Source organism: Tachypleus tridentatus, chromosome 13 (assembly GCF_004210375.1).
Source record: "Tachypleus tridentatus isolate NWPU-2018 chromosome 13, ASM421037v1, whole genome shotgun sequence".
Classification (NCBI taxonomy): Eukaryota; Metazoa; Arthropoda; class Merostomata; order Xiphosura; family Limulidae; genus Tachypleus; species Tachypleus tridentatus.
This window is the reverse complement of record NC_134837.1, coordinates 161,868,818-161,883,435: the sequence shown is the minus strand read 5'-3', so window position 1 is coordinate 161,883,435 and position 14,618 is coordinate 161,868,818. Positions and strand designations below refer to the sequence as shown.

Genomic DNA, 14,618 nt, shown 5'->3' with positions numbered 1-14,618 from the left:
GTGCTTGAACTTCATAAATGTTACAAATATTCAGTAAAATATAAAATATTTCTTAACTCGTTTCACTTTGTTCATGATATTATTCTTTTATGAAATGTTTTATTTTCCTTTGTTGGCTTATAGTATGTTGCTGCTCATGGAGAAATCTGGTGAACACACTCTGTTAACCTACTTTTGCTAGAGCGATGCTGGCTTTGTAAACTGCTTCTTGCAAGTCATTTAAACATGTGTGTGAGAATATTTAATTTTAAACATAGTAACGAGTTTTGATTATGTGTTTTATTATATTGCGTATTACACTTTATCAGAGACGAGTCTCCGATTTATTATGTTATGTATCACGGTTTCAAATAGTCAGAAATTGTTATTTGAATTTAAAGTTAATTGACTGTCAATGTATATCAAATTTATGATATTTGCCAACAAAACCGATACACACAATTGTCTTTTTCAACACAAATTTATTATATACACAATTCACACAATTTTGATACTTATATTACCGAATCTACAAATATACATAACAGGTGGGACATTTGCAAAACATATATATATATATATATATACATTAAACACATAGAAACATAGATATTAAAATAAATATACAAAATCCGTTAGACATTCGTTGTCACTGCTCTGCCAGATTCTGTGTGTAAAGTAAAAATATTTGTTCAGAAAATATGCTTTTTCTACATTATACTCATTTTATTAAATTAGTGTCTGTATATTATAAGTTTAATATATTCTTACAGTGTAGAGCACTCTAATGACATGCTGACAAATTAAGAGTAAATAATTTTATATGTTAAACTACAAATTTTTACCAACACGATTTCCATAAAAAAAAGCAACAAATTAGGCTAAAATACGACTAAACCATTCTGAACATTGATGACATTTTTAACACTTGATAAAAGAAACAGTTTAAGTTTTATAAGTCTATAAATCCAACAAGAACTGTGTAAGAATCTATAAAAATTTATTTTCAACCATTCCTCTATAAGCAGATGTTTTCAGGTTTGAATTTTCTACTGATAAAAATGCTACATACACTTTATCATAAAAATAAAATAAAATTCGCTACATATCAGCAGTGCTACAATTCTTTCTATAACTTGTTGAACCATTCCCAGTTGTATAACAATTTACAATATACTATAGTATTTTCCTTACTTTGGAATAAAAGTTGAACTCTAAGCAGGTATAAAGATCACACAAAAGAAGAAAAACAAAATCAACAAGGTTCTTCTAATTCCTTTTCTCAAACCATTAAAGAAATAAATTTCTCCATGAATTATTTAAAAAATATTTAAATTTTTCATTTACATTTTGAAAAATAAATATTTGTTTCACATTTTTAGTAGATTTGTTTATTTTTCTCTCACTCTGAGAAAGTACTCAAAAATGTGGAATGATGTTATATTCTTTATCATGTTAAAATGTGTAAAGATATGCATAAATGATTTCTTTTATAAGGATTTACATAACCCACGAACACAGTTTTATTATTATTATTTTTATTTACAAGGCATAAAAATGTCATTTATTCATTTTTGAATTTAAAGCATTTGCTATTGCAAAAATTTATGCAAATACAACAAACAGGAAAGTAACTCTTATTATTATACAATAAATTGCATCTCATTAACGTTATACATGTAAATATAAAAAGTTATTAATATTCTTTTTCACTGGAATCTTTTTTTTTTCTTAACATATAGAGAGAACTACCTCGTAGATCATCATCTGCCACTCAATTCCTCAAGGAACATAGGGCCGCAATCACTGCGGTTTCTGTAACAGGTTTTAAGTGAGTAGGTTGTTAGCCCACTGCACCTAGCCGTCCCTAATTTAGTAGTGTAAGACTAGAGGGAAGGCAGCTAGCTAATCATCACCACCCACCGCCAACTCTTGGGCTACTCTTTTATCAACAAATAGTGGGATTGACCGTCACATTATAACGCCCCCACGGCTGGGAAGGCGAGCATGTTTAGCGCGACGCGGACGCGAACCCGCGACCCTCAGATTACGAGTCGCATGCCTTAACGCGGTCGGCCATGCCGGGCCACCTCTTAGATGAACCGTACAAATTATAGTAAAAACAAGTGTTTCTATCAACAGTGAATGCATTAAAATTTAAAGTATCTGAAAACAAACTCAAACAAAGCCGAGTTCTATAATGTCAGAAATTTTATCATAGGAACATTACTATTCAGTTGAAACACTTCTCCCAGTTACAAATCAACTAAAGTAAAGTGGAATGAATGGATTTACATGTAGCTAAAACTTTTAACAAGTGAAAATAATTACATTGGCCACGAAGACAAATACTATTCTATTTTTTCACTAGTGAAAGCTGATACTGTATGGAGTTTATGGATATTACAAAATAAACAATATTTAATTATGAGGCGGTATCTTAAATTAAAGTTCTCATACTGTTAGATGAACAGCCAAGGATAGCAATGAACTTTCACAATTACTGTTATTGTTTTTTATTGTGTTTCATTAGGATGTTAGGTTCAATGAAGAAGAAAATATCTTAGTAAAATAATAGTAATTTATAACATATCTTTAAAAGTTAAGTAGCAGTGTACAGTTTACCTGCATTCACTTCCAGACGGTCTCCAAATAGCGGAAACAAACGAATTTTGATCTCCGGTTTCCCGTTCGTTGTAATGAGGAGATATATCTGAAAAAAAGGAGTGTAACTGAATGAATAATTCAATAACTCAACTTAACTGCTTAAAATAATTCTGATACTAAAAAAAAATATGTATATATAATGAAATATATATGGGTATATATATATATAAAACATTAAAAGTTCACATGGTAATGATGACTTTTTACGGAGTTTCCCAATTTACCCTTTTATATCGAAATATCCAATAATTTATAATACTTTCTGAACTATGCTACTATTTTTATTGGGGATAGTTATTTTTATGCAGAGTTTTGTTGATATAAAATGTACTCGCTGTACTTGGATGAGGTGAATTACAATACCCACTTGTAACTAATTTTTTCCTTGATATATCAGAATGATTGCAATGAAAAACGATATATATACATTTACAGTTTTTAATAATTAAGTCATTATAATAAGAAAATAAATCAACTCATAGCATTCAGTTTGGACCTTTATATTTCTTATGCATACTAACATGTTTACATCCCTAGAATTTTTTTTTTATTCTTATACTGAAGACAAAAGTGAAATATTATCAAAGTTGGGAGAATTATGAAGAATGTGCCATACTTGAGTAGCCTGACATTAATAAACCATTGCTTTGAATTTTAGCAGGATAATGATACAGAACTTTGCGTCCTGCTGAGTAAAGTAATTTGAAGAAGATAGTAAGGATTTGTTATGCGAAATTTATAAAATAATCAGCTTAACGTCATGAATTCATTCAACAGAAAAGTTTTTAAAAATTAATGAACCTACAAGAAGAATTTTAAAAACATGTCAACACATAGGTTTAGAAAAATAAGTAACTGATCAATGAAGTGATATAGTTAAGGTAAAATAATACCTACTAATTAATTATAGATTAGTACTGTGTTCCAAAAATAAAGTTTTATTACGAATATTTTATTACTGAGTACAAATTTTGCTTTAAATTACAATATCATTCTTTTGCAACCTTCCACAAAATTTCAAGGGTTCATACCTTGGACTCACACTTCTGTCCAACACAAATACAGAACCTCAAACCTGAATTCAAATATTAATAAATGTAATTACCCTATTCAATTTACCATACTTTTCTTTAAGTTTAAACGAAATAAAGCTGCTGAGGTACATATTATTTTTAAACTTACCCACAACGAATTTTTCTTTTCTTGGTATATTTGTTCTTAGGATCTTTCACATAAACCTCTTTTACAATATTTTTTGCACACTGGTAAAGAAATGCAGTCATTAATATTACAACTATGAAGTAATAATTCCAACTCAATGATATATATTAAAAGAGCAACTGTAAGTAAATTCAATGCTCAGACACCAGTGATGAAAACAAAGAGAAGCTTATCAATTATATAATCACAAGACTGTAAAAAATAAACAAAAATTTGTATTCAATCCTCTAAATTACACCATTAAAGTTATGAATAACCTTGGGGTTACACATTTTAACTTGAAACATAAATCATTACAAAATATGCCTTTGCGCTACCCAGGTGAAAGAGACAAAGTAAATATTAATACTTTTGTAACATTATTGATATCACAAGAAAACAGACTGGATGTTTCTTACGATGTTTCTAACTAAATCATTCCTGACGAAAAAAATGTAGGTTTTTGATTCTGTAGCATTAAAATCCGCAGTTCGATCTTCCTCAGCAGAATCAGCATACATCCCAAAGTGGCTTTCCTGTAAGAAAGCACACACTGTTTAAATAAAAGTTTTTATCTTCCATAAACATTAAAATCACGTTGTTCAATAGAGAAAATACTGTAAAACACTCCCTGTAAATCTCAAACTTATTTCAGTGATGTAATAAGGAACTTTCCTTACAAGACTAAGTTTTCCCATTTTGTGCTACCCTCTATATGCAATTTTTAATAACGTATGCCACAACCATTTTGCACCCACCTATTGGAATCAAAGATTTCAACATATCTTCCATGCAAATCACAAAGCGTCATCTTTCCACCAATAGGAATACACCATCGTCACGTGACGAATGTATCTCCCTCTTATGTGTCTCTACCGAACAATAACTTTTTTTGTGATGCTGAGGTTTAGACATTTTTATTTTTCTTCAAGTTTTGGTTGGAGTGGTTTACGTTAGTATAACTTACAATTTATTTCAAGAAATTTTCACTTTGAGTTAGAAAGAAGTTACTTACTCCTGTTTTAATATTTCACTTGTTTGTTTGATCTCAAGCCTGAATTACGCAGTTAACGTTACAACTTCGGATACTTCTCATTCATACGATGCCTTACTTCAGGCCACAGGTGCAAGCGACCAAGCAAGCAATTTACTTGCATTCATTCATAGGAAAATTGAGCATTATATGGGACAACATTTGTCTGAAAGGGATTTTGATCATTTCTCCTCACCCCAACCGAGTTTCCCATGCCTTCTCACACACTTCCAGAGATTTCTGATAAACTTTCATCTGTTTCTTGGAATTTATTTCTCATGTGATGTTTTGTCTCTTCATTTTACCTCTTATAGTCCCAGTCTTTACCTTTTATATATTTTTGCCTCCCTACCTCATTTACTTTTCACCCATCCCTTGATAATCGGGTTTGTGTTGAGTATTTCTCATCTCAGTTCGGTGATGGCATTAACATGTCTCATCCCTTACGCGCGATGGATCATTTCCTTCTCTCTCTCTTAAGGTTGGATAGATTGTTTACATCTGGACCAAAAAATGGTTACGTTCACTTCTGCCTGTTCAGGGGTTGAAGTGGCAAATCACAAATCTCCCATTTATTTACCAGGTATTCACTACTCCTGTCTTTGTCACACTGTGATGACTTTGTTGCAATGCATCTCAATGATCTATCTATTTCTGGGAAAGTCCTCTCACTCCTTATTTCCATATTGGCCTGCCTGTTGTCTTCGGCTCTGGCCCTGCAAACGTGGTTTCTTTGTTGTTAGGATCACTTGGATCATGCTTGTGGATCCATCTGCATACTTCTTATCTATGAGACCTTCATGTGGCACAGTTTGTAAGACCTTGCATATGTGACATAATTTTTGAGTCTTTGGAGTTGAAGGTTGCTTCAGTCCAACAATAATGCATCGTTTATCATTTGGTGACCCATTTCTTTGAGACAGAGCCAAGAATAGCACCGATTCCTGTCCTCCAACCATCCCTTTCCTAGCCTTGGTCTGTTACTTCTTCCTCTGGTGCCATACTTATCGTTTGTCATAAATTCGCATGATTAGTCAACAAACAGTTCTAATGCTCACCTGATGAATTCAGATCATGTAAAAGTTTGTCATGGTATTGTCTGAAGGTTTCATCACCCCTTTCTTATTCCTCATCCCTATTCATTGTACCTGCTTCCTTTTGTTCTCCTCAGGATCTCATTCTATGCTAACGTCTTTCAGAGGTGGTGCAATGATCTTTTTACACAAGAGGTTATTGCATCTTTCTCGCGATGTTTAAGGCGTCTTCTCCCGCTAGTTTGTGGCCTCCAAAATGACCATGGACTTGTCTAGTGTTAAAAACACGTTCACGCTTCATCATGGAATCTTAGCTTAAATTTTAGTGAGATTTCTCTCTTCAGATTTGGATGATTAAGTTGGACACCTCCAAGGTGTTTCTTTACAATCCTACATCAGAGTGTTATAACACATATCTTTATTTTTCTATCGTAGGGTAACATACAGTTTCACACTCTACCTTTAGGTTTGGCTTTAGCACCATACATCTTTCGTTGCATGTTAGAAGCCCTCTCTCTGTATCTTATACTTTGGAGTTGTGTGTTTTCATTTGTTTCTTGACGACTGCCATTTTTGCACTCATTCCAAGCAAGAGTTGGCTGATCATACTCACCATCATCTACTTCTATCCATTTTTTCTGAATACCGGGCCATATCTATATCTGCGGGAATGAACTCGCTAGCATCACAGCTAAGTCTGTCTGCTCTGGTGATATCACAGTCATGCCTGACTTATACATGAAATATGGTCCTGTATTCAAGGTTCAGTTATGCCCCGATTTACCGTCGACTTGGAATAAGCAACATGATAACAAACTTTTCTAGATCAAACCTTCTGTTGTTCTTTGGCCCTCTTGCTTCCATGTGTATTGAAAGGATGAGGTTGCCTGGCTAGTCGACACATTGGTCACGGTTTTTATCCAATCGTTTTCTTTTATCTGGAACTGATACACCAAATTGTGATCTGTATGACATTCAAGTCACATGTAGCTCACATTTTAGTGTCATGCCGTCATTACGACTGTGAATGCAACATCATTTTAAACATTTTTACCATGGGTTCATCCCTTACGTTGGACAGCGTTATTAGCGATAGTGACACTGTCCATCTCAGTTGCGTTTTAAAATTTTTACGGGTCATTTGCCATTTTAATTCCATTTAAGTTTTTAATTCGAAAATTGGCATATGTTTTTTCTAAGATGATTCCTTTTTTGTATTTTAGTAACTTTTATTTTTAATTTTTCACCGGCTGTGTGATGCAGATAGCCAACCAACCAGCTTCATCTCTACCAAGCAGACGTCTCTGTGTGATATGTTGTCTTTATTGTTATTGCCTGCATAGCATGTTCACGAGTTTCAATACCTATCTATTTATCTTTTGGCAATTCCCTTCTTTTAAAGATCTTTCTTCCTTTACCCTTACAAATTTGGTTCATTGTTAAATCCAGTTACCTTATTCCTCTGTTCCCCTGCCAAATGTATGTTGTCCTGTGTTTCTTCTTTCCAATAATGTAACGTTTCTTTTCCCTTTGCTTTTCATATCATTTGACATTTAGCAGAGTTGTACATTCATCTCTCATGTCTATCACGTCGTGGTTTCTGCATCCTTGGAGTATCATCTGCCACCAGTGTCTGTACTTTAGACATCAGTGTGGGTATTACACTAGGTAGGTTTTTATTATTGCTTTCTTTTCTTTCTGAGGCCTTTGATTCAAATTACTTCTATTGAATCCCACTCCATAGCAAGTGATGCCTGAGCAAGTATTCTTATACACAAATCCACATTGTGTGCCATGTTAATTCACATGCTATATTCATGGCTTCGCACGCTCACCTTTCATATGGGATGTTTCATAAGATTACTACAGGGTCTATGACTTCGTGATATATCCTTTATAAATAGGCCAATCCAGGACTGTTTCACCTATGAACAGCATGTATTAAGCAGGAGGGGATGGCTGCCAATACCTGCTATACCATGATTGAATAAAAGTGAATAGTCTGCTTTTCAACATAGGGTTTCATGATCACCCATTAAAATATCTCGAGGATTGCAATCCATACACACACACTAATGACCTCTATCTCCTGTTCCTCTTTGAAGCCACTGAAGTGTTTAAGTGTTCCGCATAGATGACTATAACCATTCATTTCAGAATAGGCTGGTGGTTTGCTGCTGGTCTAGAAGGTGGACCATCATTTACCGTTAGACACATACAACAGAGTGAGATGTCTCAGTACAGATAGCTCTTTCAATTGGATACTATTACCCTGCCCTTGCACAAATGTCAGTACATTGTGGACTCGTTTTAAAGTGAAACAATCAACGTAAGTCCTCATTCTGGTTTCTAGTTGTCCAGCTTTCTCCCACAATTCTTTTTTCTGTGCTGTGGGTAACAGAGGGTACATGGGAATTGTTTCTACCTCTGTCCTGGACATTATCTTGTTTTCTCTTGTGATGGTGGTATTTCTAACCTTTAAATGTTTTGTACCACTCTCGTGGTCGCAGGAGTTGGTTTCATGCGATGGATTGGGCTTTCCTTGGATATTAGATGACATAATCCCAGATCCATGGGTCAATGCCACTCCTGTGTCATGCTCTGGAAGCAGTCATTTCCACACATTCCTGATTTAATGGCTTAAAATGTAGATACATCATTTACATTTGATCCTCAACCTACCCACACGTGGATGTTGGTTACAATTGTACACCATGACATGCATCCTCATTTACCTACTTTTCTTCTGTGGGATTTAATTTTGTTATTTATCTGTTTGCGATTATTTTTCTACTTAGATGTGCTATTGGTGGAGAGATGATGCACGAAAGATATATTGGAAACTTTGATTTCAATAGGGGTGGTGCGGAATTATTGTGGCAAGCGTTATAAAAACGTTCGCATATGGAGGGCTCGAAGAGTTTGTTTGTTTGTTTTGAACTTCGCACAAAGCTACTCGAGGGCTATCTGTGCTAGTCGTCCCTAATGTAGCAGTGTAAGACTAGAGGGAAGGCAGCTAGTCATCACCACCCACCGCCAACTCTTGGGCTACTTTTTTACCAACGAATAATGGAATTGATCGTCACATTATAACACCCCCACGGTTGAAAGGGCGGACATGTTTGGTGCGACCGGAATTCGAACCCGCGACCCTCGGATTACGAGTCGAATGCCTCAACACGCTTGGCCATGCCGAGCCACGGCTCAAAGGCGGAAGTTAATCCTTATTAGCGAGATAGAAAGTACTTTTTCGAAATACGTTTGCTCTTGAGGATGATTATAACATTTATAAAATATAAAACAACATGTCGTATTTTGATATTAGTAACAAATAATCTTGTAGCACCACATTTGTTAATTCTCATTAACTGAAATTCCTCATTTAAACCAACTATTCCTTAAACTGTTAATTACCGCTTGTGTTTTACTGGAACACTCCTCAAGAAGCTGCAAAGCAAAATACTGAGTGTCCATTGAGTCAAAGAAAAATGAATATGAAAACCACTTAGTAGTACAGAAGCATGTCTGCAGAATTATGCCGCAAGAAATCGGGTTTTAATACTCGAAATGGGCCAAGCCCAGATAGCTTTGTGCTAAAACTTAAACAAATGTTCAAGAAATTTAATATCAGTAATACAATGTCTTTAATAAACCACCGAAATTAAATAATATTAAGTACTATAGAAGAACAGTGAATATACAAAACAAATATAAAAAAAAGTGTTTGTCAACAAAGATAAATTATATTATTTGTTTTTGCGTTTCGTGCAACGTTACACATAGGTCATCTGCGCTAGCCGTCCCTAATTTAGCAGTGCAAGACCAGAGGGAAAGCAACTAATCATAACCATCCACCATTTACTCTTGGTCCACTCCTTTACCAACGAATAGTGGGATTGACCGTCACATTGTAACGCACCTGCAGTTGAAAGGGAAAGGACGTTTGGTGTGACAGGAATTGGAACCCGCGACTTTTATTATATTACGAGATGAGTGCCCTAACCATTTGACCATGCTGGGCCTAATTATATGTTTCGACTGCTATATAGAACGTTCTAAATTACACCATAAATTATGTGAATAACATTAAATCTAGTTAGGCAAAAAAAAATCCATCTTTCAGTTTTTAAACATAAATAATAATTCATGTATTGCTCTGTGCTGTTGGTTTGTTCTTGCATCATTTTTAGATATAAAAGGCAGTTTGGTGTAAGTAGTATTCATTTATTTATTTTGTGCGATTTTTTTTTTTTTTTTTGATAATCAGAATTAAAAGCAGACGATCGTTGGAAGTTGTTTGTGAGTTACTGATCTAAATGTTAACGGCCTAGTGAGAGAGAGATATAAAAAGGCTGCTACCATGCGAGTGAACGGGAAGAGAGTAAAAAGTAAAGTTAGTTAACTGAAAGATAATTTCGTTCAGAGGAAGGTTAGAAAAAGTAAAGTTAAACGTCGTAGGAACGAATAGCCAAACGGTTAATATGTTAAAGGGAGATTAACAATTTTCTTCCATTTTGAGAGAATAACTTGTATCGTCAAATTGTTTTCTATGACCACTGAACCTGCCTTTCGCAAAAACAGAAGACGTGTATCAAAAGTTAAGATACTGTTATGATAAAAGGAACCAAAAAGGTAAACCAAATAAGAGTTATACACTGTTATTGTTTAAATTAAAAATAATGAAAGATGTTGAGCTTTTCACCTGGATTCTAAAGTATTTTCATGACAACAAAAAGAGAACCCTACAGTGTAGGATTTAAAATACAACTATGATATACAGTTTAAATTATTTTTGTACATATAACTATACACTATTTTAAAATAAGCGAAGTACGTACTGTTCATTTATTGCTAAATTTACTACCACTAACAAATTAGATACTTCATCCAGCACACCTATATATTTCACTGCATTGCTGTGTACTTCTAGACAAAAAAATGCTTGGCAAGCATAAATTAACTTAATCACTGTAAAAATATAAATTTTAAACAGGTAACCCTGACATTTAATTTATGCGATAACCACCAATAAATAAATCATGTAATCATGTTAAAATCAAAGTTTTCTTCAATTGACTAAAGGATTATCAGTAAAATTCCTACATTAGGCGATTTGAAATAAAATCTCACCTTTAATTCCTCAAGTGTAAAAATAAATAGTTCAAGACATATGAATGCCATGAACGCCCCCATGATGATCTTTATGTCACTTGAGAACTCGGAAAGGGTGTATAGGATCGAGCATTCATGTTTGTAGCTCTCAGGATAACTGACAAAATAAAGCGATTCAAGGATGTCAGATTTGTAATGTGTTCGTAACAAGTTGAATAACTTATTATTTTAGTATACATACCAACAATAGACATACACACCTTTACAAACATCCGTAGGACCAACAACTGCAATTACATTAGTGTAAGTATACCGTAAATGAGTAATTGCGAATTATGCAAATTAATACCAAAGTGTGCCTCAATAATTATTTATTTCAAAACAAATTTCAAGATATTACTTCAGAATTACGGATTAAATTCAATAAAGAGAGACAATATAATCTTTGTTGCTTTAATTCCACGTTTTTCGCAATCAAATACGTTTTACATGAACTAACCAAACCAATGGTTTAAAATGAAACTCATCACTTACGCAAACTTGTTATTATTAAAAATATAATAAACAACACCACCACCAATTCCTGCAGCGACCATTAACCACAGGTTGATCTTTATAAAAAACTTGTTAGATCTCATCAAATGTGAAAACATTATCTTGAAACAGATTACTTCATACACTTTTTAAGGTACCGTTTGTATTTTGCATCGATGATTATAGCTAATTTTTTGGTTTCTAAGGCTTTACCCTTAGTAACGTGACGTGCCTACAATATCAGATAGATAATTGTTGTTTGAAGAAAGACAGTTATATTTTTCTATTTTAATGGCAATAACAACAATATATAGCTCCACACTGAACTTGTGACAATATATTACAATTTACAACTTCGAAAATTCAATTCAAAACGAAGCTGTTACGAAAGAATAGTTTAAAGACATATAGTTAAAGCCGACCAAAATATATTAAACGAAAGATTGAACAATCGCCGACATTTCACACACTATACATGCAGTTCTTAAAATTATACGCATGCGCCTTTGTTGAAAACTGTACGATCTGACGAAGCTCGCGAGACCGAAACATCACCTTTTATTTAATTTTCAAAGTATTGGTTTGTTTTGAAATTCGCCCCAAGCTACACGAGAGCTATTTGCGCATGTTTGGTGTGATGAGGAATCGTACTTGTGACCCTCGGATTAGGGGTCGAGTGCCTTTACCACCTGTTTATGCCGGGTCTTTACAAATTATAGTTGAAAGCAGAAACATAAGTTTTGAAAGTTGCAAACTTGTGTTAAAGCATTCGTGAGAATAAATTTCCTAATCATACAAACAGTTTTGTTTGTTTGTTTGCAGTTAAGCACAAAGCTGCACAATGGGTTATCTGTGCTTTGCCCACCACGATTACGAAACCTGGTTTGCAGCGTTCATGATGACGATAAACCCACTTGAAGTAAAAAAGTGTTAAAGAGTTAACCTGAAGATGGACTATGAAGGTCGAAACTTTGTCCTGTAGTTTATTTTAATTGAAGTTTTAATGCCCATACCAGCTGTATTGAAAATATATTTATAGCGTTGTAAATCAGCAGACATACCGCTGTACCGCTAGGGGGCCCAACATTTTGAGCAAGTAAAATAAAACCTATAGAAAAATAACACGTATCGATATATATGCTAATATTTATCGCTTTTTATGAGCAAAGAAAGTTTCAAACCCAAATATGGATACAATGAAGATATGTTACCCACAAATTACACTACATTTAGGATTTAAGTCAGCATTTAAAATGAAAAGCGTGTTCAAACCCATAGACACCTTATCCATCTGAATGCACTCATGGGTCGTATGCAGATACATTTGTGGTAACTGTAAAGTTACCAAAATTGTTAAAACTTACACTTCAGATGAACAGCCATGCATAACAGTGAATTTTTATATTTACTGATATTATTTTTGTTGTGTTTCATTAGGATGGTAGGTTTAAAGTAAAACAAAATAGCCTAGCAAAATAATAATAATTTATACCATATCTTTCACTGTTCAGAGGCTGTGTATTATTTATCTACATCACTTCTAAACACTTGTCTTGGAAATCTTGGAAGACTGTAAACATGTTATTGTTTTTCTTTAATGTCTGGCTTTCCATTTGCTACTGTAAGATACAATGCCTGAAAAAAAAAAGAGTAAATTGGTGACTAAATAATTCTGATAATATAAAAAATACATAAGTATTAAACAATTTAACCAATACTGTCACTAACATTACCATTACAGAGATAACATACCTTATGTACAAAATATACAAACTGTCTACTTCATGTACTATCACTGGATTCCTGACCCTTGATAACCATGATATCAGTATGTACAAACATTTGGGAAGCCCACACAAATAATGTCTAAATTGTTCCAAATTCCATTGCAAAAATAATTAATCCCATAATCTACAGCAAGAACTGTGAACTTACAGCAAATTTAAAGAAACAATGCTCAAAATAGGGTCGAAGAAACTCATTTGTGACAAAAAAAAAAAAGAAGCCTTACAAGCTTTGTTCTCAATTCCTTGTAATGATGAACAAATTCAAGTGTGTATGAAAAGCTGAATGTAGTAAACACTGTTACATAGCTTATCATTTTTCAACAAGCTATATTGAAGATGGTAAAATATTAGATATAAAAATTTATAAAGCTCAAACATTTAAGAAAAAATTAAGTTACAGAGAAAACAGATGGAGTCAGTTTATAAAAGCAAACAGAAATGATAGGATAATGCAAAGATTGTAACAATTTCAGACCATATGTAGTTGTAGCAAAGCTATGTTATTATTTAATGTTGTGGGTTCATTTATAAAATTTTGAACTTGATAAACTTCAATACCTAATATATTACACTATTATTTGTTGCTATAAACACACTGGTCAAATATTGATTTTTGCTGCCATTGTTCATCAGTATTTTCAATACATCTATAGGTATGAATATTATACAAAGCCTTGTTTTTATCTTAATTATAGATTTACCCTATAGTTGCTGGAAAACATTTTAGGTGAAGCATACAACTGTGTATTCAAGTAAAAAATATAGCTTTTAAGAATCTGGGTATTGTCAAACAATGATAACGTTTATGAGTAATATTAATGTGGAACCATTTTTGTTTATAAAGCAAGGCAAATAAATATCTTGAAGTTGCTGAAATTTTATCCACAGGAAGATTCCATTAGATTTATTAATCAATTTCGTTTTATTTTTTTCCCCAGATTCTATAATGGTGTTTCTAATTCAACTATTTTATAAATTTTAAAACCTAAACATTTACAGAAAAAGAAAAGGGGAGACATTCAAATGATGAGAAGGTTGAACTTTTGTTTACTCTTATTCTTTGGCTGTAATACTGGTTGGCAACACCTACTCTGAGAGGATTTTCATTGCTACAAATCTGTTCATTTTATATACGTTTGATGCTTAGTTCCAATATTAATAGTTTCTAATAAAATGTTTTTTTCAAGTTGCTGGCGTTAAAAAATGTAAAATTCACCGCCATACACAATTTATTTTATAGTGTTCAAATATCTAAAGCCAACAGTCATAAAT

At 33.3% G+C, this 14,618-nt stretch overlaps 1 protein-coding gene across 3 annotated transcripts; it reads right to left on the bottom strand.

Moving 5' to 3' along the window:
• Window positions 1–441: 441 nt before the first annotated feature.
• On the bottom strand, window positions 442–13,194 carry LOC143239318 (uncharacterized). 3 transcript variants are annotated; one of them, XM_076480278.1, is made up of 6 exons: window positions 13,052–13,194; window positions 11,044–11,182; window positions 4,266–4,382; window positions 3,829–3,908; window positions 2,605–2,692; window positions 442–646 (listed from the first exon to the last, which is right to left on the bottom strand). In XM_076480278.1, exons 2-5 carry the CDS (start codon window positions 11,104–11,106, stop codon window positions 2,611–2,613), a joined length of 342 nt encoding a protein of 113 aa, XP_076336393.1. In that variant the 5' UTR covers window positions 11,107–11,182; window positions 13,052–13,194; the 3' UTR covers window positions 442–646; window positions 2,605–2,610. The 3 variants fall into 3 exon arrangements, with proteins under 3 accessions (XP_076336393.1, XP_076336392.1, XP_076336395.1); XM_076480277.1 differs by lacking the exon at window positions 13,052–13,194 and adding an exon at window positions 11,560–11,667; XM_076480280.1 differs by lacking the exons at window positions 11,044–11,182; window positions 13,052–13,194 and adding an exon at window positions 4,527–4,600.
• Between the last annotated feature and the right edge of the window lie 1,424 nt (window positions 13,195–14,618).